The sequence below is a fragment of the Jaculus jaculus genome, chromosome 15 (assembly GCF_020740685.1).
Source record: "Jaculus jaculus isolate mJacJac1 chromosome 15, mJacJac1.mat.Y.cur, whole genome shotgun sequence".
Lineage (NCBI taxonomy): Eukaryota > Metazoa > Chordata > Mammalia > Rodentia > Dipodidae > Jaculus > Jaculus jaculus.
In genome coordinates this window covers 22,149,391-22,172,667 of record NC_059116.1, presented here as the reverse complement: position 1 = coordinate 22,172,667, position 23,277 = coordinate 22,149,391, and the positions used below count along the sequence as shown (strand labels likewise).

The following is a 23,277-nucleotide window of genomic DNA, read 5'->3' as shown; positions in this document are numbered from 1 at the left end:
GGCAGAGGTAGGAGGATCACCATGAGTTCGAGGCCAGTTTGAGACTACATAGGGAATTCCAGGTCAGCCTGGACTAGAGCGAAATTCTACCTCCCAAAAAAAAAAAGAAAAAAAATCCCACCAAAACAAAGGCCGGTGTGGTGGTGGCACACGCCTTTAATTCCAGCTCTCGGAAAGCAGATTGCTGTGAGTTTGAGGCCAGCCTGAGACTACATAGAGAATTCCAGATGAGCCTGGGCTCAAGTGAGACCCTACCTCAAAATAAATAAATAAATAAATAAAAATAAAAATAACCCAGAGAAATGTTTGTGAGATTACCAAAGCACATTCCTGGATGGGTCTGCTGGGGGAATCCTTTGAAACTAAGCAAAATCCTTCCTCACTTGTTTCTCAGGTATTTTATCACAAATTTGACTAATACACTAAAGTTTTCTTGAAGCTTTTTAAAAACTTTTTTTTTTTTTCAAGGTAGGGTCTCACTCTAGCTCAGGATGACCTGGAATTCACTGTGGAGTCTCAGGGTGGCCTCAAACTCATGTGATCCTCCTACTTCTGCCTCCCAAGTGCTGGGATTAAAGGTGTGCGCCACCACACCTGGCAAGCTTTTTGAAAATTTTTGTTGACAATTTTCTTATATAATTTATAACAGGGGCTGGAGAGATGGCTTAGCGGTTAAGGCATTGGCCTGCAAAGCCAAAGGATCCTGGTTTGATTTTCCAGGACCCACGTAAGCCAGATGCACAAGGGTGGGGCATGCATCTGGAGGTCGTTTGCAGTGGCTGTAGGCCCTGACATGCCCATTCTCTCTGTCTCTCTTTCTCTCTCTCTCTGCCTGTTTCTCTCTATCAAATAAATAAAATATAATTTATAATATATTTTTATCATCACTTTCCATTGTCTCCTATCTCATTACCTCTTCCACTGAGCCCTTTCTTCCCTCCAACCTACTGTCTGTAATATCTTTGTTGGTTTAAGACAGAGAGAGGCAGATAGAGAGCAGAGATGTGCCAGGGCCTCTAGCCACTGCAGACAAATTCCAGACTCATGCGCCACCTTGTACATCTGGTTTATTTGGGTACCTGGGTCCTTAGGCTTTGCAGGCAAGCGCCTTAACCACTAAGCCATATCTCCAACCCCTGACAGGTCTCATTTAATGCAGAGCATTTAACTGTTGCTTCTCCTCATCACTTTAATGAGTTTATTTATTGTATTTTATTCTGTTTTGGTTATTTGAAAGAGAGATAATATGAGAATAAAGGTGTACCAGAGCCTCTAGCTGCTTCGAATGAACTCCAGATAGATGCGTGGACCACCTTGTACATCTGGCTTGTGTGGGTACTGGGGAATCGAACCTGGGTCCTTAGGCTTCGCAGGCAAGCGCTTTAACCATTAAGCCTTTTCTTCCGCCCCGCTTTGATGAGTTTTGAGTCTGTCTGGCAGCTTTTCAAATTTTCAGCTCCTCACCACTTCAACAAGTTAAAGACAGTCCTTCCAGAATTGAGAGAAACTTTCTTGAAATTGTCACTAGAGAATGACATTAAGATTATAAATAGGGGCTGGAGAGATGGCTTAGCGGTTAAGCGCTTGCCTGTGATGCCTAAGGACCCCGGTTCGAGGCTCGGTTCCCCAGGTCCCACGTTAGCCAGATGCACAAGGGGGCGCACACGTCTGGAGTTCGTTTGCAGAGGCTGGAAGCCCTGGCGCGCCCATTCTCTCTCTCTCCCTCTATCTGTCTTTCTCTCTGTGTCTGTCGCTCTCAAATAAATAAATAAAAAATTTTAAAAAAAAGATTATAAATAGTTAAGTGCTGTGGTAATAAAAATGCAGTCATGTCACCAATGGCAAGGGTGCATGAGCACTTTCCAAGAAATCAGCTGTGTCCTGGGCTGACTGCGGCCCTGGGAAGAACCAAGATCAATAATGATTACCAAAGCCAAAGCTAGGAAGTGCTTCAGCTCTTACTCAGGAGCCTCAAATAAACAAGCTTGATGTCAAAGTTCACATTTCCTCATTTAGTCTAGCCCTGTAGGAATTCGCTGATGCTTTAAAGGGAAAGATTCGATGGCCGCTGTGGCCCTGGCCCAGCACATTGTTTTGGAACAGTTCCTGTTCGCCAGGTATTTATTTGCACACGCTTCCTGGACGTGAAGATGAGAAAAACACTGTCTGAGTATCTCAAAGCGATAGCAGGCCTCAAGCACGGTTCCTGCTTAGGGCCCATAAAGTAGACGGCGATCTGTCCACTGAACAAAGACGTGAGGCCATAGGGTAAGGAATGCACTCATCAATGAGACGTAACCCTGATCCGTAGCAGCTCAAGCCACAGTTTCAGGAGTCAAGGGAAGGGCACAAAGATAGATGTGAGCCCAGCCCAAGTGGAACTATGCCAAGATTTATTAAGGCCACAGAACACAAAGGGAAAAAAAGGTAAAAAGGTAACTGATTGACTGGGGAGGTTGAAAACTTTTTATAATCAGAGTGGCAAGTTTTTTTTTCTTTTTAACCTTTGAAAAAATATTTTATGGGCTGGAGAGATGGCTTCGTGGTTAAGGCACTTGCCTGTGAAGCTTAAGGACTCGGGTTCGATTCCCCAGGACCCATGTTAGCCACGTGCATAAGGGGGCACATGCATCTGCAGTTCATTTGCAGTGGCTGAAGGGCCCTGGGGCGCCTGTTCTGTCTCTCTCTTTCTCTCTTGTCTGTGTCTGTTTGCCTCTTTCCCTCTCTCACTCTCTCAAATAAATAAAATAAAATAAATAATAAACTGCATTAAGCCAGGCGTGGTGGTGCATGCCTTTAATCTCAGTGCTCAGGAGGCAGAGGTAAGAGGATCACTTGTGAGTCAAGGCCAACCTGAGACTACAGAGTGAATTCCAGATGAGGCTGGACTGGATTGAGACCCTACCTCGAAAACAAACAAAAAAGGCTGCATTGCTAGGGAGACAGTATTACAACCTCAGCTTCGTCCAAACACACAATCCACACTCCTCTGGGATGGAAGAAAAAGAAAAGAGAGGCACTGAAGCATGAGGAGCAACAATGCCACATGGGGGCTCAGTGGTTATGGTGTTTGCCTGTAAAGCCAAGGGACCTCGGTTCGATTCTCCAGGACCCACATAAGCCAGATGCACATGGGGCACATGTATCTGGAGTTCCTTTGCAGTGGCTGGAGGCCCTTGTGTGCCCATTCCTCTCTCTCTCAAATAAATAAATAAAATATATTTAAATTTAAAAATAAGGGCCACACAGGTTGCTTGTCCCTGAGTCTACCAGTACCTAATATCCCCTGACCCAATCAGCTGACAGAATCCAGGAGGTCTCCAGCCCTGGCTCCTACGCTGAGGCTAGGAAGAGCTCATGGTTGAATCCTCTTGTGATTGAAGTAGGCATTGTTTACCTGGTTCATAATAGTCAAACCAGTGAGGACAGGGCAGAGCACAGCCCGGTACCAGTCCCACCAGCGACAGTGGCAGTGAGTCAGAGTAAGCACTTGCCCAGTAGCAGGCCAGCAGGTAACCCACCAGCCCAGAAGGGGCACGGTAGAGTTTGAGCTTTGCCGGAGGCCATCGGGGCAGCAGCCTAGGGTAGAGCAGCCCAACCTCACCGGAGCCCTGTGGCCACGCCTGCCTCCGCCACGTGGCTGGATGTTCTTCAAGGAGGATGAAAAGACCACCCATACCCCTCCATGGAGATATTTGAAGTTCACGTGGGATAATGAATATGAAAATAGCTTTTTGACTTTGGAAAACCACATTTATTTTTCTCAGTGATCTGAAGGTTACAAATTCAAGGTCAAGAAGTAGACCAGGCAGGCTTCCACTGTGGTCTCTCCTTGGCTGGTCTGGTGCGTCTTCACAGGGTGGCACATCCCTTTTAGAGGATATTAGTCAGATTGGATAAGGGACCCACCCCACAGATGCATTTTATCTTAATAACCTCTGAGATCCTGGGGATTAAGGATTTAAGTACATCACCTGGGGGAGGGTCACTGAAAATGTATTTTTTTAAGTATATTTTTTCTGGTTTTTTGAGGTACAGTCTCGCTCTAGTCCAGGCTGACCAGGAATTTACTCTGTACTCTCAAGGTGACCTCAAACTCACAGCGATTCTCTACCTCTGTCTCCTGAGTGCCGGGATTAAAGGTGTGCACCACCACACCCAGCTTAAAAATATCTTTACTAACTAATTTGAAAACAGAAATAGAATGGATGTGCCAGGGTCTCTTGCTATTGCAAATGAACTCTTATTGCATGTGCCACTTTGTGCATCTGACTTTACATGGGTACTGGGGAATCAAACCCAGGCCAATCAGGCTTTGCAAGCAAGCACCTTTAACTGCTGAACCATCTCTCCAGCCCTTGAATATGAAATAAATTGTAAAATAAAGCACTTTACCATCCAAGACATAATTGTTATTGTATTAACCCATTAGATTATTAGAATCCATGAAGTACATATTTACTACTAATAAATCAACATGTGTTACCAATTTTAATATATTTCTTTTCTTAAGTATTAAAAAGATACAATTAGAGCCAGGCATGGTGGTGCACGCCTTTAATCCCAGCACTCGGGAGGCAGAGGTAGAGAATCGTTGTGAGTTTGAGGCCACCCTGAGACTACATAGTGAATTCCAGGTCAGCCTGGGCTAGAGTGAAACCCTACCTCAAAAAACCAAAAAAAAAAAAAAGTACAATTAGCTGGGTGTGGTGGCGCATGCCTTTAACCCCAGCACTCAGGAAGCAGAGGAAGGAGGATCACCATGAGTTTGAGGACACCCTGAGACTACATAGTGAATTTCAGGTCAGCCTGGGCTAGAGTGAGACCCTACCTTGAAAAAAAAAAATATATATAGTTACATTTTGGTCATTCAATAAAATACAATGTAGTTTGTTCTTCTAAAAGAACATAATTCTACTACAGTTTGGTCATCCAACAGCCTTAATTATTTCCAAAGTTGGATTACAAAACAAGATGCCAGTATCATCATCAAGAGCTAACTTACACTCAGATCTCTCTCTCTCTCTCTCTCTCTCTCTTTTTTCTGTCTTAGAGCTACGAACAATTTCTGTTTCAGGCTAGAAGATGTCTTATGTTTATTTATACTTCTCCTTGTTCCAGAAGGAATTTAATGTGGCTGAACCCCAGAGGAAGAAAGACCTTAGGGTAGGCATAAAAAAGATCAGAAGAATGAGTCAGCAAAGATCAAACAGGAAGGAGCAGTCTCTAACTGAAATTAACCCAGAAGAACTAGGAAAGGTGAAATGAAATTTAAGGTAAGCAGTTTTCCTAGGAGAGGGGAGAGAAGGAAGGAAGGAAGGAAGGAAGGAAGGAAGGAAGGAAGGAAGGAAGGAAGGAAGGAAGGAAGGAAGGAAGGAAGGAAGGAAGGAAGGAAGGAAGGAAGGAAGGAAGGAAGGAAGGAAGGAAGGGAAGGGAGAGAGAGAGAGAAGCTTACAAAAGTGAAGGCTTAATTGAAACATGTTAGAAATATACTGAGAATGTATCAGGACTGGTACAGCACCTGGTACCATGTCGTTCTCTTTTTCCCTTTAGTCACTGTGAGGATGAGGGACCGCCAAAGGGCTTCCCCTCCTGGAAATAAGAAGTCTGCACCCTGCCTTGCTGGGGCTGCTGGCTGTGAGAGACAGATAGCCCCATGAAGTAAATGCAGTAAAAAGCTGGGTGTGGTCTCAGAAGCCAGAGGCTGGTGGACTTGCTTTGACAGCGTTACGCTAGAAGGCGGCTTCAGCAGACCACAGGCGCACATTCCGCTCCTATGAATGAACGGCGTCCTCCGAACGGGCAGATGTGTGCCAGCAGAAAGTAGGCTGGTGGTGAGAGGCTTTCATTCGGGGATGATGAAAATGTTCTAAAACTGTGGTATGATGCACGCAGCATATCGCAAGCAGTTAAAAAGAGAAGCTCCTGGGCTGGGGAGAGATGGCTCAGTGGTTCAAAGCCCTTGGCTTGCAAATCCTGACTGCCCAGGTTCGATCCTTCAGTACCCATGTCAACCCAGAGAGATGTGTCCAGAGTTTTACAGAGGCAAGAAGCCCTGAAGGATGCATTTTCACTCTTGTGTCTGCCTCTATCTCTCAGTCTCTGTCTCAAATGAATAAATAAGTATTTTTAAATACCTTTTATTGACAGCTTCCATAATTGTAAACAATATCCCATGGTAATTCCCTCCCTCCCTTCCCCCACTTTCCCCTTTGAAACTCCATTCTCCATCAGATCCCCTCCCGTTCTCAATCAGTCTCTCTTTTATTTTGATGTCATGATCTTTTCTTCCTATTATGGTGGTCTTGTGTAGGTAGTGTCAGGCGCTGTGAGGTCATGGATATCCGGGCCATTTTCAAATAAACAAAAATTTTTTTGAAGTTTTTTATGTTTATTTATTTATTTGAAAGTGACAGATAAAGAGGCAGAGAGAGAGAGAATGGGCGCGCCAGGGCTTCCAGCCTCTGCAAACGAACTCCAGATGCGTGCGCCCCCTTGTGCATCTGGCTAACATGGGTCCTGGGGAATCGAGCCTCGAACCGGGGTCCTTAGGCTTCACAGGCAAGCGCTTAACTGCTAAGCCATCTCTCCAGCCCATCAAATAAACAAGTATTTTATTTTATTTATGTTTATTTATTTGAGAGCAACAGGCAGAGAGAGCGAGAATGGGCGTGCCAGGGCCTCCAGCCACTGTGAAGGAACTCCAGACACGTGCGCCCCCTTATGCATCTGGCTAACGTGGGTCCTGGGGAATCGAGCCTCGAACTGGGGTCCTTAGGCTTCACAAGCAAGCGCTTAACTGCTAAGCCATTTCTCCAGCCCATCAATTAAACAAGTATTTTAAAGGAGAGGGAGAGAGAAGCTTGGGAGTAGAATGTCTGCCTAGCATGCAGCCCTCAGCCCTGTGGAAATGGAGGAGGAAAATAAAAAAGCCCAAACACTTCAAGACCAAGCTGCTCAGAATGTAGTCTGGTGACTCACTTCCACTTATAGTTTGATGCTGGTCAGAGCTATCAAAGGACACAACGTGTCAGGAGGAAAAAGTGCAAGAGAGCTGTGGTACAACGTGACGCCTATGGTAACTCAAGGGGTGAATACTGGGAAATAGCCACGAACTTGGGAATTTAAGCAGGAGGAGAGTTTGAAGCCATCATAGCTTATATAGTGAGCTCTTGTCTCAAAAACTAAATAAATAAAAAATAAGAAAAGAAAATCAGGTGCGATGGTGTGCGCCTTTAGTCCCAGCACGTGGAAGACCGAGGTAGGAGGATTGCCATCGGGAGTTCGAGGCCACCCTGAGACTACATAGTGAACTCCAGGTCAGCCTGGACTAGAATGAGAGCCTACTTTGAAAAAACAAAAAGTAAAATAAAATTTAAAATTAGATTTTTTTGGGGGGGCGTGGTTGAGGTAGGGTCTCACTCTAGCTCAGGCTGACCTGGAATTCACTATGTAGTCTCAGGGTGGCCTTGAACTCACGGCGCTCCTCCTACCTCTGCCTCCCAAGTGCTGGGATTAAAGGCATGCACCTGCATGCCCAACTTTAAAAATTCAATTTTCAAAATATTTTTATTTATTTATTTCTGTGTGTGTGACTGAGAGAGAAATGTATGGGCATACCAGGGTCCCTTGCTACTGCAAATGAACATCAGGTACTTGCATCACTTTTTTCCATCTGGCTTTATGTGGGTGCTAGAGAATTGAACCTGGGCTAGGAGGCTTTGCAAGTAAGCACCTTTAACTGCTGAGTCATCTCTGCAGCCCTAGAAAGTAGATGTTAAGTGTGCTTACCACACACACACACACACACACACACACACACACACACACACACACAAACTATGTGAGACAATGGCTTTGCCCTTAGGATATATTTCAAAATATTCTCCTATTCTGCCAATGGTTACAATGGCTACTTATCAATTAAAAAATAAATATGGGGGCTGGAGAGATGGCTTAGCGGTTAAGCGCTTGCCTGTGAAGCCTATGGACCCCGGTTCGAGGCTCGGTTCCCCCAGGTCCCACGTTAGCCAGATGCACAAGGGGGCGCACGCGTCTGGATTGCCTTTGCAGAGGCTGGAAGCCCTGGCGCGCCCATTCTCTCTCTCTCCCTCTGTCTTTCTGTGTCTGTCGCTGTCAAATTAATAAATAAAAAAAATAAATAAATAAAAAATAAAAATTAAAAATAAATAAATAAATAAATAAATAAATAAATATGGAGCCGGGTGTGGTGGCACATGCCTTTAATTCCAGCAATTTGAAGGCAGGGGTAGGAGGATCGCTGTGAGTTCGAGGCCACCCTGAGACTACATAGTGAATTCCAGGTCAGCCCGGGTTAGAACAAGACCCTAACTCAAAAAAAGAAAGAAAAGAAAAGAAAAGAAATATGGAGCTATAGAGATGTTTTAACTGTTAAGGCGCTTGCCTGTGAACCCTAAGGACCTGAGATTGGCTCTCCAGATTCCATTTAAGCCAGACTCACAAGGTGATGCATGCTCAAGGTCGCACATGCACAGAAGGTGGTCCACACATCTGGAGTTCAATTACTGTGGCTAGAGGCCTTAGCATGCCAATTCTCTCTCATTACAAAAAAAAAAAAAAAAAAAAAAAGGCCAGTTTGTGGGGCTTGCCTCAAAAAACAAATGAAATATGGGGCCAGGCATATGATGCACACCTTTAATCCCAGCACTTGGAAGGCTGAGGCAGGAGGATTGCTGTGAGTTTGAAGTCAGCCTGAGACTTCATAGTGAGTTCCAGGTCAGGCCAGCCTGGGCCAGAGCAAGACTCTACCTACCTCCAAAAACAAAAGAACAATAAAATCCATCTAGTGACTTGAGCGAAGGCAAGTTTAGCTGGAGGGAGGGGTGAACGTTTTGGAATTCACTGTTGTATTGGGGACAGTGCCTCCTTTTAGGCCTCAGATCTCACAGAACCGCCTGGCACATGCTAAGTATTCAGACAACAGTAGTTAATTATTATGAGTTCTAAGACTTCTCAATTACTGAAGAACGAAGTACTCCGTTTCTTTCAGAAGAAAAAGACTTGGGCAAAGAAGTGCTGACAGGAGCACATTTGCCAACTGAACTGTGCCCCAGCTGGCATTGCCCTCGAGATCCTTGCTCCTCCTCCCTCAGGCTATCAAGTAGGTAGCCTCCTTCAGGTCTATATGCAAATCCTGGCATGGTGCTTCTGTTGTCCAGAGAGTGTTTTCCTTCTTTCCTTCTTTCTTTTTTCCTTCTTTCTTTCCATCTTTCTTTCTTTCCTTCTTTCTTTTTTCCTTCCTTCTTTTTCTTTCCTTCTCTCATTCTTTCTTTCCTTCTCTCACTCTTTCTTTCTTTCTTTCTTTCTTTCTTTCTTTCTTTCTTTCTTTCTTGTTTTTTGGTGTCTCCCCAACCCCCGCCCCGTAGGGTCTATCTCTCTAGCCCAGGCTAGCCTTGAACTCACAGCAGTCCTCCTGCCTTTACCTCCCGAATGCTGGGATTAAAGGCGTGTGCCACCACCTGATTTCCAGCTTGTTTCCAGCCAGTAGCGCCCTTATTCATTGCATTTACCAGGCTCAACTGGCCTGTGAGCTTCATAGTTCCCCTGACTCCATCTCCTCTCTCAGGTCTGGGTCTACATGGTGTCTGTGCATCTGAACTTGGGACATCAGGCTTGTGCCACAAGCGCGTCACTCACTGAGCCTTCTCCCTAATGCCTGGTTTTATCATTCTTGTCACTGTGGTCCCTTTCCACTCTTGGCTCAGCTTCCTTTGCCTCTATTCTCTTAGAGCAGTGGTTCTCAACCTTGGCTGCACATTAAGGTCCCCAGGAAGCTTTTGAAACATACTGATCCATGAGCTTCATCCCCCTAGAGACTCTGGGAGTTCTTGAGTCTGGGAGTCAGGTGTCTGGAATTTTTGTTTTTGTTTTGTGTGAATTTTTAAATTTCTATTTATTTATTTGAAAGAGAGAGGGAGAGAATGTGGGGGAGGGCGTGCCAAAGCCTCCAACCACTGCAAATGAACTTCAGATTCATGTGCCACCTTGTGCACCTGGCTTACGTGGGTCCTGGGGAATTGAACCTGGGTCCTTTGCCTTTGCAGGAAGATGACTTAACCACTAAGCCACCTCTCTAGCCCCTGAATGTATTTTTTTTAATATTTTAAATATTTTTTATTTATTTGCAAAGAGAAAGAGAAAATAAATATGAGTATGCCGGGGCTTCCTGTCACTGCACATAAGCTCCAGAAACGTGTCACTTTATGCATCTGGCTTTACATGAGTACTTGGGAATGGAAACCAGACCATCAGCCTTTGCAAACAAGCACTTTAACCACTAAGCTATCTCTCCAGCCCTTTTATTTTATTTTATTATTCATTATTTTGTTGTTGTTGCTTTTTGAGGCAGGGTCTCACTCTAGCCCAGGCTGATCTGGAACTCACTCAGTAACCTAGGCTAGCCTCAAATTCCTATCCATCAAGCTGGAGAGATGGCTTAGCGATTAAGGAGCTTGCCAGCAAAGCCAAACAACCCAGGTTCAATTCCCCAGTGCCCATGTAAAGCCAGAAGCACAAGGAGGCACATATGTCTGGAATTCGTTTGCAGTGATTGGAGGCCCTGGTGTGCCCATTCTCTCTATATATCTGCCTGTCTCTCTCTCTCTCTTTCTCAAACAAATAAATGAATAAACAAATAAAATGTAGACAAAATATTTTAAAAGGAACATTCCTGAGGCTGGAGAGATGGCTTAGTGGTTAAGGTGCTTGCCTGCAAAGCCTATGGATCCAGGTTCAATTCCCCAGAACCCACGTAAGCACAAGATGACACATGCATCTGGAGTTTGTTTACAATGGCTAGAAGCCCTGGTGTGCCCATCCTCTCCCTCCTCCAGCATCTCTCTCTAATAAGATATATACTTTTTTGTTTTGTTTTTGGTTTGGTTTTTTCAAGATAAGGTTTCACTCTATCCTCAAACTCACGTGCTCCTCCTACCCGTGCCTCTGCGTCCTGAGTGCTGGGATTAAAGGCATGTGCTACCACGCCTGGCTTTAAAAATATATTTTTAAAAAAGAAAAAAGTTAAAAAAAAAAAAACACTCTTACCCATCTTTCTACTTCAGCCTCCCAAGTGATGGGGTTAAAGGTGCACAACACCATGCCCGGCTTTTTATTATTTTTTTATTTTTATTTTTTTGGTTTTTCGAGGTAGGGTCTCATTCTAGTCCAGGCTGACCTGAAACTCACTATGTATTCTCAGGGTGGCCTCGAACTCACAGCGATCCTCCTACTTCTGCCTCCCAAGTGCTGGGATTAAAGGCGTGCGCCACCACGCCCAGCTTCCAGCTTTTTATTTTTAACATTATTCAATGTATGTCACATGTAGACAGGGTTAAAAGTCCCTGTGATGTGGCAGTCTCCCTGACCCAGGACTGTCACATGTGGCGCCATCCCCAGCCGTGGAAGAGGGTGAAATCTACCTTATCAGACTGAGGAGGTCTGGCTGACCTGCTTGGAGCATGAGCAGAACTAACTGCCTGTGCTGTGCGTGGGTCGGGGTCATCTGGAGAATCAGGAAAGTGGCACACAGGTCACCCTGGGCTCGGAGTTGACTAGGGTATTGCTCTGTTTCATAAAACCTTTGTTTCATGGTGTTTTGTTGTTGCTGCTGTTATTGTTGTGTTTTTTTTTTTTTCTTTTTTAATTTATTTTGAGAGAGAGAATGGACACGCCAGGACCTTCAGCTGCTGTGAATGAATTCCAGATGTGTGCGCCCCCTGGTGGCCCATGTGCAACATTGTGTGCTTGCGTCACTATGCGTCTGGCTACATGGGACCTGGCGATTAGCACGTGAGTTCTGGGCTGGAGAGCTTGCTCAGTGGTTAAGGTGCTTGCCTGCAAAAGCTAGCCACATAAAGCCAGAAACAAAAAGTGGTGCATGCATCTGGAGTTTGTTTGCAGTGGCTAGAAGCTTTGGTATGCCCATTCTCTCTTTCTATCTGCCTCTCTCTCTCAAATAAATAAATACATAAATAAAAGAAATTTTGTGGGTTTTTTTTTTTTTTTTTTTTTACAAGGCAGGGTTTTACTTTAGCCCAGGCTGACCTGGAATTCACTATGTAGTCTCAGGGTGGCCTCAGACTTATAGGGATCCTCCTACCTCTGCCTCCTGAGTGCTGGAATTAAAGGCATGCACCAGATGGAGAGATGACTTAGCAGTTAAAGTGTTAGCATGAGAAGCCTAAGGACTCAGGTTCAATTCCCCAGCACCCACATAAGCCAGATGCACAAGGTGGTGCATGCATCTGGAGTCCATATGCAGTGGCTGGAGGTCCTAGCAAACCCATTCTCTTTCTCTCTCTCTTTTCCTCTCCCTCCCCCCCTCTGCGTGTGTGTGTGTTTTCCCTCCCCCCCCCCTCTCTCTCTCTCCTATAAATTAAATAAATCTGGGCTGGAGAGATCACTTAGCAGTTAAGGCACTTGCCTGTGAAGCCTAAGGACCCAGGTTCAGTTCCCCAGTGCCTATGTAAACAAGAAGCACATGGCGGCACATGTGTCAGGGGTTTGCAGTGGCTAGAGGCCCTGGTGCATCCATTCTCTCTTTCTCTCAAATAAATAAATAAAAATAAAATATTTTTTAAAATATAAGTTCCTGATGATTACCAAGACATAACAAAAAATGTGAAATTTAGATGATTAAAAAAGAAGAAGAAAGAAACAGGCTGGAGAGATGGCTTAGTGGTTAAGCACTTGCCTATGAAGCCTAAGGACCCTGGTTCAAGGCTTGATTCTTCAGGACCCACTTGCAGTGGCTAGAGGCCCTGCTATGCCCATTCTCCCTCTCTATCTGCCTCTTTCTCTGTCTGTTGCTCTCAAATAAACAAATAAAAATAAAACCAAAAAAAGCACAAATGTTTCTTTTTCAGTTTTCATTTCACAGAGCAGAAAACTAAAATCTTAGGTGGCCTGACGTAGTATTAGATATAGTGGCAATTCCAGCCCCGCAGAGAACAGGATCCTATTACGGCTTCTCCCTCAGATTAACTCATCAGTCTCCTCCCAGAATAGCTGTCTATCTCGTGGAAGGCCAGTGCTTTACCAGAACTAGTGTGCTGATTGTAAATACATTTTTTTTTTTTTTTTTTGCCATTTTGTGACCTTTGGCAAATCATTGAACTTTGCTGGACTTCAATTTACTAATGTGAAAATAAGGAGCTGGGTGGTATCTATGGTCTTTCCTGGCACTAGGATTTTGTGAGCCTCCTAATTTTCTTTTTCAAGGTGGAGAGAGAATATGAGTAAGAATGAGTATGGGGGGGGGCAGCTGGAGAGATGGCTTAGCGGTTAAGGTGTTTGCATGCAAAGCCAAAAGACTCAGGTTCGATTCCCCATGACCCATGTAAGCCAGTTGCACAAGGTGGCACATGTATCTGGAGTTCGTTTGCGGTAGCTAGGAGCCCTGATACACCCATTCTCTCTCTCTCTCTCAAATAACTAAATAAAAATTAAGGGCTGGAGAGATGGCTTAGTGGTTAAGCACTTGCCTGTGAAGCCTAAGGACCCCAGTTCGAGGCTCAATTCCCCAGGACCCACGTTAGACGCAGCACAAGGGGACGCACGTGTCTGGAGTTCGTTTGCAGCAGCTAGAGGCCCTGGTGTGCCCATTCTTTCTCTCTATCTGCCTTTCTCTCTGTGTCTGTCACTCTCAATAAAATAAATAAATAAATAAATAAATAAATAAATAAATAAATAAATAAATGAAATTATTAAAAACAAAATTTTAAATAATGGGTCTGGGTTCTCCCACCAATGCAAATAAGCTGCAGACACATGCAACGTTATGTGGGAACTGGAGAATCAAACCAGGCTATCAGGCTTTGCCATCAAGCACAACTGCTCAGCCATCTCTCCAGCCCAGCCTGCTAATTTTCTAGAGGCCATTTTCCTTTCTCTCCCTTCCTTCCTACCCTCCTTCCATCTTTCCCTCCTTCCTTCCTCTCTCTTTCCCTCCTTTCTTCCTTTTTGGTCCTTTCTTTCTTTTTTTTTTTTTTTTTTTTTTGAGATAGGGTCTCACTCTAGCCCAGGATGATCTGGAATTCACTATGTAGTCTCAGGGTGGCCTTGAACTCTCAGCAATCCTCCTACCTCTGCCTCCCAAGTGGGGATTAAAGGTGTGCACCACCATGCCCAGCTCTGACTCATTTTTCTTGTATCCTGTGTGTGTGCATACATATATGCCTATGTCCCTATATATACATACATACATTTATTTAAAGCCTATATAAGAGGAGTACATATTGGAGACTCTAAGTAATCAGAAATTTTAAACCAATGTAGTAGGCTGGAGAGATGGTGTAGTTGTTAAGGCATTTGCCTGCAAACCCTAAGAACTCAGGTTCAATTCCCCAGGACCCACCTAAGCCATATGCACAAGGTAATGCATGAGTCTGGAGGCCTTGACATGCCCATTCTATCTCCCTCTATATATATCTGCCTTTTGTTCTCTCTCTTTCAAGCACTCTCGAATCAATAAATAAAATATTTTAAGCCAATGTAGCATGAGTGGACACTTAATAAAAACACTGTGTAGGAACATGTTTCTTCATTTCTCATGACAATTTCTGTAATCACTACAAATGAGCATGACAGATCATGTTATTTTTAGATTTTTCACTGAAGTTTTGCCCCTCAAGTGCATTTAATCACAGAGAATTTTTTCACAGTATCTAAGTGTAGTCACTTACTAGCTGTTAAAATGTTATAGGAGCTATTAACCTTTAACTTCCATTTCCTCACTTACCGCAGATGTAGTAACAGAGCCATTCCTCAGGCTTCAGTGGACATATATTCAATTATTCAGGAGATCTTAGCTGTTCTAAATGCCAGCAGGGTGATATTTGTCCTTTGAAGCAGTCCATATATTCATATCTCAAAAAGATGACAAGAGGTGAGCCGGGCGTGGTGGCGCACGCCTTTAATCCCAGCACTCGGGAGGCAGAGGTAGGAGGATCACCGTGAGTTCGAGGCCACCCTGAGACTCCATAGTGAATTCCAGGTCAGTCTGGACCAGAGTGAGACTCTACCTCGAGAAACCAAAATAAAGAAATAAACAAACAAACAAAAAGATGACGAGGCAGTAGGCAGTGGTTTAGGGATGAGTTTCATTGGGTAGGCCACTGGATAATTGTAACTTTCTACAAGTATTCGTTAGTGATTGAATGGAAAATGATAGGTAACCTTTCCCCAGTATGATTATAGTTTATTAGAATATTAAAATTAGGGTGGCGTGGACTACTAGTTGCCGTTTTACTCATGTTAATAAATTCATCTTGAATGGAATTTCAAAGGGGAAAGTGGGGGGAGGGAGGGTATTACCATGGGATATTTTTTATAGTCATGGAGAATGTTAATAAAAATTGAGAAAAATAAATAAATAAATAAATTCATCTTGTCACTAACTGTCAGATTCTTGCTTTCAGACACACTATTCATCACACACATATCTCTTCAGAGGGTTCCTTCCTCACCCACAGCACAGATGAGGCGCCTGTGACGTCCTTCTGAGGAACACAAAGTCCTCATTGGTGAATGCCCCACTGAATGCATAACGTATTGACGCATAGTCAGCTTTACATAATCTTGCATTTGACATGTCTATTGCACGTGTAGCATAGCTGGGACTATATAGATACTATTATCAGAGAAAATACTGGGCTGGGAAAATAGCTTAGCGGTTAAGGCACTCGCCTGAGAAGCCTAAGATTCCCAGTTCGATTCCCCAGGACCCACATGAGCCAGATCCAGGTGCACATGTGTTTGGAGTTCATTTGACCTGGCTACAGGCCCTGGCATACCCATCCTCTCTTTCTCTCTATCTGCCTCTTTCTCTCTCTGTCTTTCAAATAAATAAATAAAATATTTTTTAAAAAGAGAAAGAAAATATTAGTAAGATTCTATATCACCTTATCTAGAGTAAAGGCAGTGCCCAAGAAACCTCACTCCTTCACTGGGCAGATAGCACTGTGGGTGGAGAATTCTCTAGTTAGAAACTAGCCACACCTTAATAGCACTATTTGAATATCTTTGTTTATTATTTTTATTTATTGATTTATTTATTTTTGGTTTTTTGAGGTAGGGTCTCGCTCTAGCTCAGGCTGACCTGGAATTCATTGTATATTCTCAGGGTGACCTGGAACTCAAAGAGATCCTCCCATCTCTGCCTCCCAAGTGCTGGGATTAATGGTGTGAATCATTATGCCTGGCCTTATTTTTAGTTAACTTTTTAAAATATTTTATTTAGCCAGGTGTGGGGGCGCATGTCTTTAATCCCAACATTTGGGAAGCAGAGGTAGGAGAGTCACTGTGAGTTTGAGGCCACCCCGAGTACGTAGTGAATTCCAGGTCAGCCTGAGCTAGAGTGAGACTCTACCTCGAAAATATATACATGTGTATGTATGTGTGTGTGTGTATATATATATTTAATATATATTATATTATAATATATATATTTAATATATATATTTAAATTTGAGAGAGAGAATGGGTTCACTGGGGCCTCTAACCACTGCAAACAAACTCCAGACTCATGTGCTACCTTGTGCATCTGGCCTACGTGGGTACTGGAGAATTTAACCTGGGTCCTTAGGCTTCACAGCAAATGCCTTTACTGCTAAGCCAGCTTTATTTTTTTTTAGTTAATTTATTTTTTTGTTTCTTGGAGGTAGGGTCTCGCTGTAAGCCAGGCTGACCTGGAACAATTCTATAGCCTCAGGCTGGCTTTTAACTATCTCACTGGCAATCCTGCTAACTCAGCCTCCCAAGTGCTAAGATTAAAGGCAGGTACCAGCACACCTAGCTTGCTTGCTTGTTTTTAACAGAATTATTTTGCCTTTTCTTTGGGGGTACACTTTTTTTTTTCTATGAAGATGTAATTCTTGCCAGACCTGGTGGCTCACTGTGAGTTCGAAGCTAGCCTGGCCTACAGAGTAAGTTCCAGGTCAACCTGACCTAGAGTGAGATCCTGCCTCACAAAACAACAGAGGCTGGAGAGATGGCTTAGCGGTTAAGGCGCTTACCTGCAAAGCCTAAGAACCCACGTTTGATTCCCCAGGACCCACGCTAGCCAGATGCACAAGGGGGTGCACGTGTCTGGATTTGCAGTGGCTAGAGGCCCTGGCACACCCATTCTCTCCATCTGCCTCTTTCTCTGTCTCTCTCAAATAAGTAAATAAATAAATAAAATATTTTTTTAAAAAAAGGAACACATGTAATGCCTTTCATTTTCTTCCTCAACTGACTGCTCTTAATAATGTGGAGACACTTTTCTGCCTGTTCAATTGGAAGGACTTATACTGCCCTTACCCTGTTTGTGTTGATGCATGGGCAGCCTTTTGGTTAGTGCCAACCTAAATCGTGTTAACTTTATTTAAATATATATTTCTTTCTTTTTTGCAAGCGGGGGGAGAGAGAGAGAGAATGAATGTGTCATGGTCTAGGACTGCTGCAAACAAACACCAGACACATGAGCTACTTTCTGCATCTGGCTTTATGTAGGTACTGGGGAATTGAACCCACGCTGTCTGGCTTTGCAAGAAAGTGCCTTTATCTGCTGAGCCACCTCTCCAGCCCTCGCATTGATTTCATTTTATTTATTTTTTGGAGGGGGGTGTTTCGAGGTAGGCTCTCTCTCTAGCCCAGGCTAACCTGGAATTCACTCTGTATTCTCAGGGTGGCCTGAAACTCATGACGATCCTCCTACCTCTGCCTCCCGAGTGCTGGGATTAAAGGTGTGTGCCACCACACCCGGCTCATGTAGATTTTTAAATAGCAGATATATGTGCTGGAAGACAAGACAGTATTACTGTTATTAAGAATATATAGCTGTGGGCTGGAGAGATGGCTCAGCTGTTAAGACACTTGCCTAAAGACTCGATTTTGATTCCCTAGTACACATGTAACTCCAGATGTACAAGGTGGTGCATGCATCTGGAGTTTGCAGTGGCTGGAGCACGCCTATTCTCTCTTTTTCTGTATGCCTCTTTCTCTCTCAAGTAAATAAATAAAAATGAAAATATAGTTTAAAAAAAAGAATGAGCACTACAGAACACTACCTCGAAAAAAAAAGAGAGAAAGAAAAAAGAAAAGAAAATGTACAAACAAAAGTTTTTTTTAATATGTATTTATGAGTTCTTTTTGTTTTTTGGTTTTTCGAGGTAGGGTCTCACTCTAGCCCAGGCTGACCTGGAATTCACTATGGAGTCTCAGGGTGGCCTCGAACTCACGGCGATCTTCCTACCTCTGCCTCCCGAGTGCTGGGGTTAAAGGCGTGCGCCACCACGCCCGGCGTTATTTATGAATTCTTACTCCTGGTTTCTTACATATCTGTGTTGTACAAAGCATTCACCTCCCATTTTAATTTTTGTGATTTCTTTGCCAACGCTTCCAGACGCCAAGGACTTACTGTTGTGCCAACACTGAAGACTTGGAGACGGTCATTAAGCACGTCCACGACCTGTACCCTTGTGCCCCTTTTCTGGCAGCAGGAGTTTCCATGGGAGGGTAAGAGCTCTTTTTCATCTGAGGGGCAGGGGACCTCATTGGCAAGCTCTTTCAGAGGACTATAAGCTAGCTATACATTTCAAAATAAATGTCTGATCGTATCATATTGTATTATGTGGCTAAATGAAGGAAAGACAGAAGAAAGAAAAGGAGCTGGAGCGATAGCTCAGTGGTTAAGACGCTTGCTTGCCAAGCCTAAGGACCAGGGTTCACTTCCCCAGTACCCTCATAAGGCCAGATGCGTAAAGTGAAGCATGCATCTGGAGTTCATATGCAGTGGCTGGAGGCCTTGGTGTGCCCAGTTTCTCTCTCTTTCTCTTCTATCTCTCTGCTTACAATTTTTTTTTTTTTTTGAGAGACAGACACAGAGAGAAAGACAGATAGAGGGAGAGAGAGAGAATGGGCGCGCCAGGGCTTCCAGCCTCTGCAAACGAACTCCAGACGCGTGCGCCCCCTTGTGCATCTGGCTAACGTGGGTCCTGGGGAACCGAGCCTCGAACCTGGGTCCTTAGGCTTCACGGGCAAGCGCTTAACTGCTAAGCCATCTCTCCAGCCCTCTGCTTACAAATTATATATGGAGTTAAGTTTACTGTGGCTGGAGGCCCTGGCACACCCATTCTCTCTCCCTCTCTCTGACTCTTTCTCTTTCTGTCTCAAAAAGATTAAAATAAAATAAAAATATTAAAAAAGAAAGAAAGGCCAGGCATGGTAGCACATGACTTTAATCCCAGCACTCGGGAGGCAGAGGTAGGAGGATCAACCCTGAGTTCAAGGCCACCCTGAGACTACAGAGTGAATTCCAGGTCAGCCTGAGCTAGAGTGAGACCCTACCTCAGAAAACCAAAAAAAAAAAAGAAAGAAAGAAAAAAGGAAAGAAAGGGGGAGGAAAAGAGGACATAAGGAAGGAAAGAAAGAAGGAATTTGGGTAAATTTTAATAGTCTCCTTGATTCTATGATGGAGAGCATACAGTCTTTCCTTAGACACACTCAGGTTTGTATGACCCCACGAATCTGAATCACGTCGCCCCACTGCCTTGCTGACCTCTGAGTCCCTGCTGCTGTCCTTGACCTTGGGAAGCTGAACCTGTGCCATGGGATTCATCACTCCAGGCACAGAAAGCATCACTTTCCCACCAAGTAGCCTTCCAGAGTGTTTTCTCCAGCTCGTGGTCTGTTGTGCTTTGTTTTGCTTCTAGGCAAATAGACCTGTGGAATGCTCTGGTAGAAACTGAACGTTTGCATAGGCATGCGGTAAACCCCGCACTCAGGAGGCTGAGGCAGGTAGAGTGCTATGAGCTTGAGGCCAGTCTGGGCTTCAGTAAGACCTTGCCTCAAACAAAAGGGCGGGGGAATCTGGAAAGATGGCTTAGCGGTTAAGGCACTTGCCTACAAAGCCAAAGGACCCAGGTTTGATTCCCTAGGACCCACATAAGTCAGATGCACGAGACGGCGCATGCATTGCAGTGGCTGGAGGCCCTTGTGCATCCAATTCTCTCTCTTTCCCTCCCTCCCTCCCCCTTTCTCTCTCCTGCTCTCTCTCAAATAAGTTAATTAGTTAAATATTTTTTAAGGGAAGGAAAGAAAGGATAGAGGGAAGGGAGAGAGAAAAAGGAAGGAAGGGCAAAAGAAGAAAAGAAACAGATCTGGTTGCTAATCTGTACTTCATCTGCTGTGTTAAGCACGTGAATATGGTGGCATGTCCTGCTTGTCCCTTCCATTGAGGCTCATTTGGGGACTTTCACTTGACATGGTCCTATTTCTGTTTTGGCTTATGTTTTGCAAATAATTGTTCATATTTTGTTTTACTGACAGTGAGCTTAAGGAGATCTAAAAGGCCCATTACTGTCATTTCACTCTAGATCCTTTACACCACCATCCAAACCTTGTAAATTATATTAATTCTTTGTTGTTATTTTTTCTGAGACAGCGTCTCACTCTAGCTCATGCTGACCTGGGATTCACTATGGAGTCTCAGGGTGGTCTCGAACTCACGGCGATCCTCCTACCTCTGCCTCCCAAGTGCTGGGATTAAAGGCGTGCGCCACCACACCCGGCATATTAATTCATGTTTGCAGTACTAGAAATTGAACCACTTGGCTCTATTTATACAACACAATCATGTTTCCACTGAGTTACATCCCTTACTCCAACATGACTTTTTTCCTCCACTGACCCTAAGAAATTAATGTTATTTATCTCTTTATCACTAGAATATTTTACCATATATATATTTTATGGTAAGTTATTTTAGTACTCAGGGATACTAAATATACTAACCCATTTTCCTTTGCTTTTTTCTTTTTTTCGATTTTTCAAGTTAGGGTTTCGCTCTAGCCCAGGCTGACCTGGAATTCACTATGTAGTCTCAGGGTGGCCTCGAACTCATGGTGATCCTCCTTCCTGTGCCTCCCAAGTGCTGGAATTAAAGGTATGCACCACCATGCCCAGCCCATTTGCCTTTAAAAAAGAAAAAAAAAAACTGCTTTCTAAAGTCAGTAAACATTTGAAGTAGAAAATTATATTTTTCTGAATTCTATACTGGGGTTGTCTGTCATTTCAGCACTTGAAAACAACAACAACAAAAAAATCCTTTTGAATGATTTGGCTCTGGTGAGTAGGCTTCAGCCAAAGCATTTTAGACTCTGATAAACATAAAACCCAGAACACACCTCTTACATTAGCATGGAAGGTCTGACTCGCCCTAGTAAAGGAAGAGGTCCCGCTCAATGCAGCGAAGCCAGGCCGAGTTTGCAAGTTGTGCGTCACGGACACAATTGATCGTTTCTTTCCCGTGGCCACGCAAGCTTTAAAAGACAGTGAAGGCTGAACAGTTTTCCCTCCATCGCATAAATTCTTGACTTTTCTCAAGGCCAGACCTTACATAAAGAGGCTCAGATTCTCTATTCAGAACCTCCTGGGAAGTGCCGCCTCCCTTCACTTTGGGGCCCTGGTGCCCGAAGGCGGGGTCTGACCCTTAAGGTGGCCTTTCCAGCTGGCTTGTAAATGGCTGGAAGAACTCACCCTTTCTAGTTGCCTAGCGCTGTGACACGTTCCCAAGTGGATGCGGGCTTTCTCTTTTTTTTTTTTTTTCTTTTTTTTTCCTTTCGACATGCAGCTGACAAAAAGCATGATCTGAGAGGAGAGCCTTGTGCCCAGGGAGCCGTGGGCGGGGGTCACCCCCAAGCCTGTGAGGCCTGCAGCCAAGTGCAGGCTTTGAGTCCGAGTCAAGTCAAGAAACTGATGGCACCTTAGACCCAGACTCTGGCTTTCCAATGAGTTGGTGAATGCATTTTAAGTGAACAGAAAAGTCCAAAGACATATAGTGGTTAGAGGCCCTGGAGCACCCATTCTCACTCTAATAAATAATAAATAAATAAAATATTAATTTCAAAAAGCTGTTTCTAGGTCTTTCTATTTCTGAGTTTCCCTTCTAGTTTGTGCATTTTTAAAAATTTATTTATTTATTTATTTGAGAGCGACAGACACAGAGAGAAAGACAGATAGAGGGAGAGAGAGAGGATGGGCGCTCCAGGGCTTCCAGCCTCTGCAAACGAACTCCAGACGCGTGCGCCCCCTTGTGCAACTGGCTAACGTGGGACCTGGGGAACCGAGCCTCGAACCAGGGTCCTTAGGCTTCACAGGCAAGCGCTTAACCGCTAAGCCATCTCTCCAGCCCTAGTTTGTGCATTTTACCTGCCTCCAAGCAATATCTGACCTCCAACTGATGAGTAAAGTCACCAAAACTAGACCCCTTAGAATGAGCTGTTGGCAAGACAGAACTGTTCTCTGAAGAGCTGAGTGAAACCTCAGTTATATACAGATCATTGGAGAGAGTCATTTTCAAGCCATGTGTGATAGAACATTCCTGCAGTTTCAGCAGTTTAGGGTACTGAGGTAGGAGACTAGCAAGTTTCAGGCCAGTCTGGGCTCAAGATTCTATCTCAAAAAACAACATGGGGAAGCGGGGGTGGGGGGGAGAACAAGAGAAGAAAGTAAGAGGATTGTGATCAAATTATATTATATGCATGTATAAAAAATGTCAGTAAAAAAGTTTTAAACAGGCCTTCAATCCCAGCACTTGGGAGGCAGAGGTAGGAGGATGGCTGTGAGTTCATGGTCAGCCTGAGACTACATAGTGAATTCCAGGCCAACATGGGGGTGGAGCTAGACCCTGTCTTGAAAAACCAAAAAAGAAAAGGAAGGAAGAAAGGAAGGAAGGGGGAGGGAAAGAAAGAAAACTGGACTAGAGGGATGGCTTAGCAGTTAAGGTGTCTGCCTGCGAAGCCTAAGGACCCCAGTTCAATTCCCCAGGACCCATGTAAGCCAGATGCACAAGGTGGTACACATATCTGAAGTTCATTTGCAGTGGCTAGACGCCCTGGAGCACCCATTCGCTCTCCCCCCCCTCTTTTCTCGGTCAAATTAATTAATTAAATTAAATACTTAAAAGAAAGAAAACAAAAAATAAACATACATGAATGTGAGAAAAGAACACAGATACAAAAAGTAAGTAAAATCAAAAGAACAAAAAAAGACATGCTACTGACATGTCTTTCCAAGCTAATAGATATGGTGGTACACTGGAGAGGCTAAGGCAGAAGGATCAGGAGTTCAAGGTCATCCTCGCCTAAGTTCAAAAGGCCAGCCCAGTGCGGCGTTGGTGGTTTAGTGGTGAACATAGCTGCCTTCCAAAAGGCCAGCCTGAGCTACATGGAAACTTATCTCAAAAAAAAAAAAAAA

General features: G+C 44.1%; 1 protein-coding gene across 1 annotated transcript in view; it reads left to right on the top strand.

The window, feature by feature from the left end:
- Positions 1-23,277, top strand: part of Abhd3 (abhydrolase domain containing 3, phospholipase) — a gene marked incomplete at its 5' end in the record, with an annotated part of 57,624 nt that overhangs the window by 24,215 nt on the left and 10,132 nt on the right. The window contains one exon of the mRNA XM_045135133.1: positions 18,425-18,537. Within this exon, the coding sequence (XP_044991068.1) occupies positions 18,425-18,537 (113 nt within the window). The remainder of the gene's footprint in view (positions 1-18,424; positions 18,538-23,277) is intronic.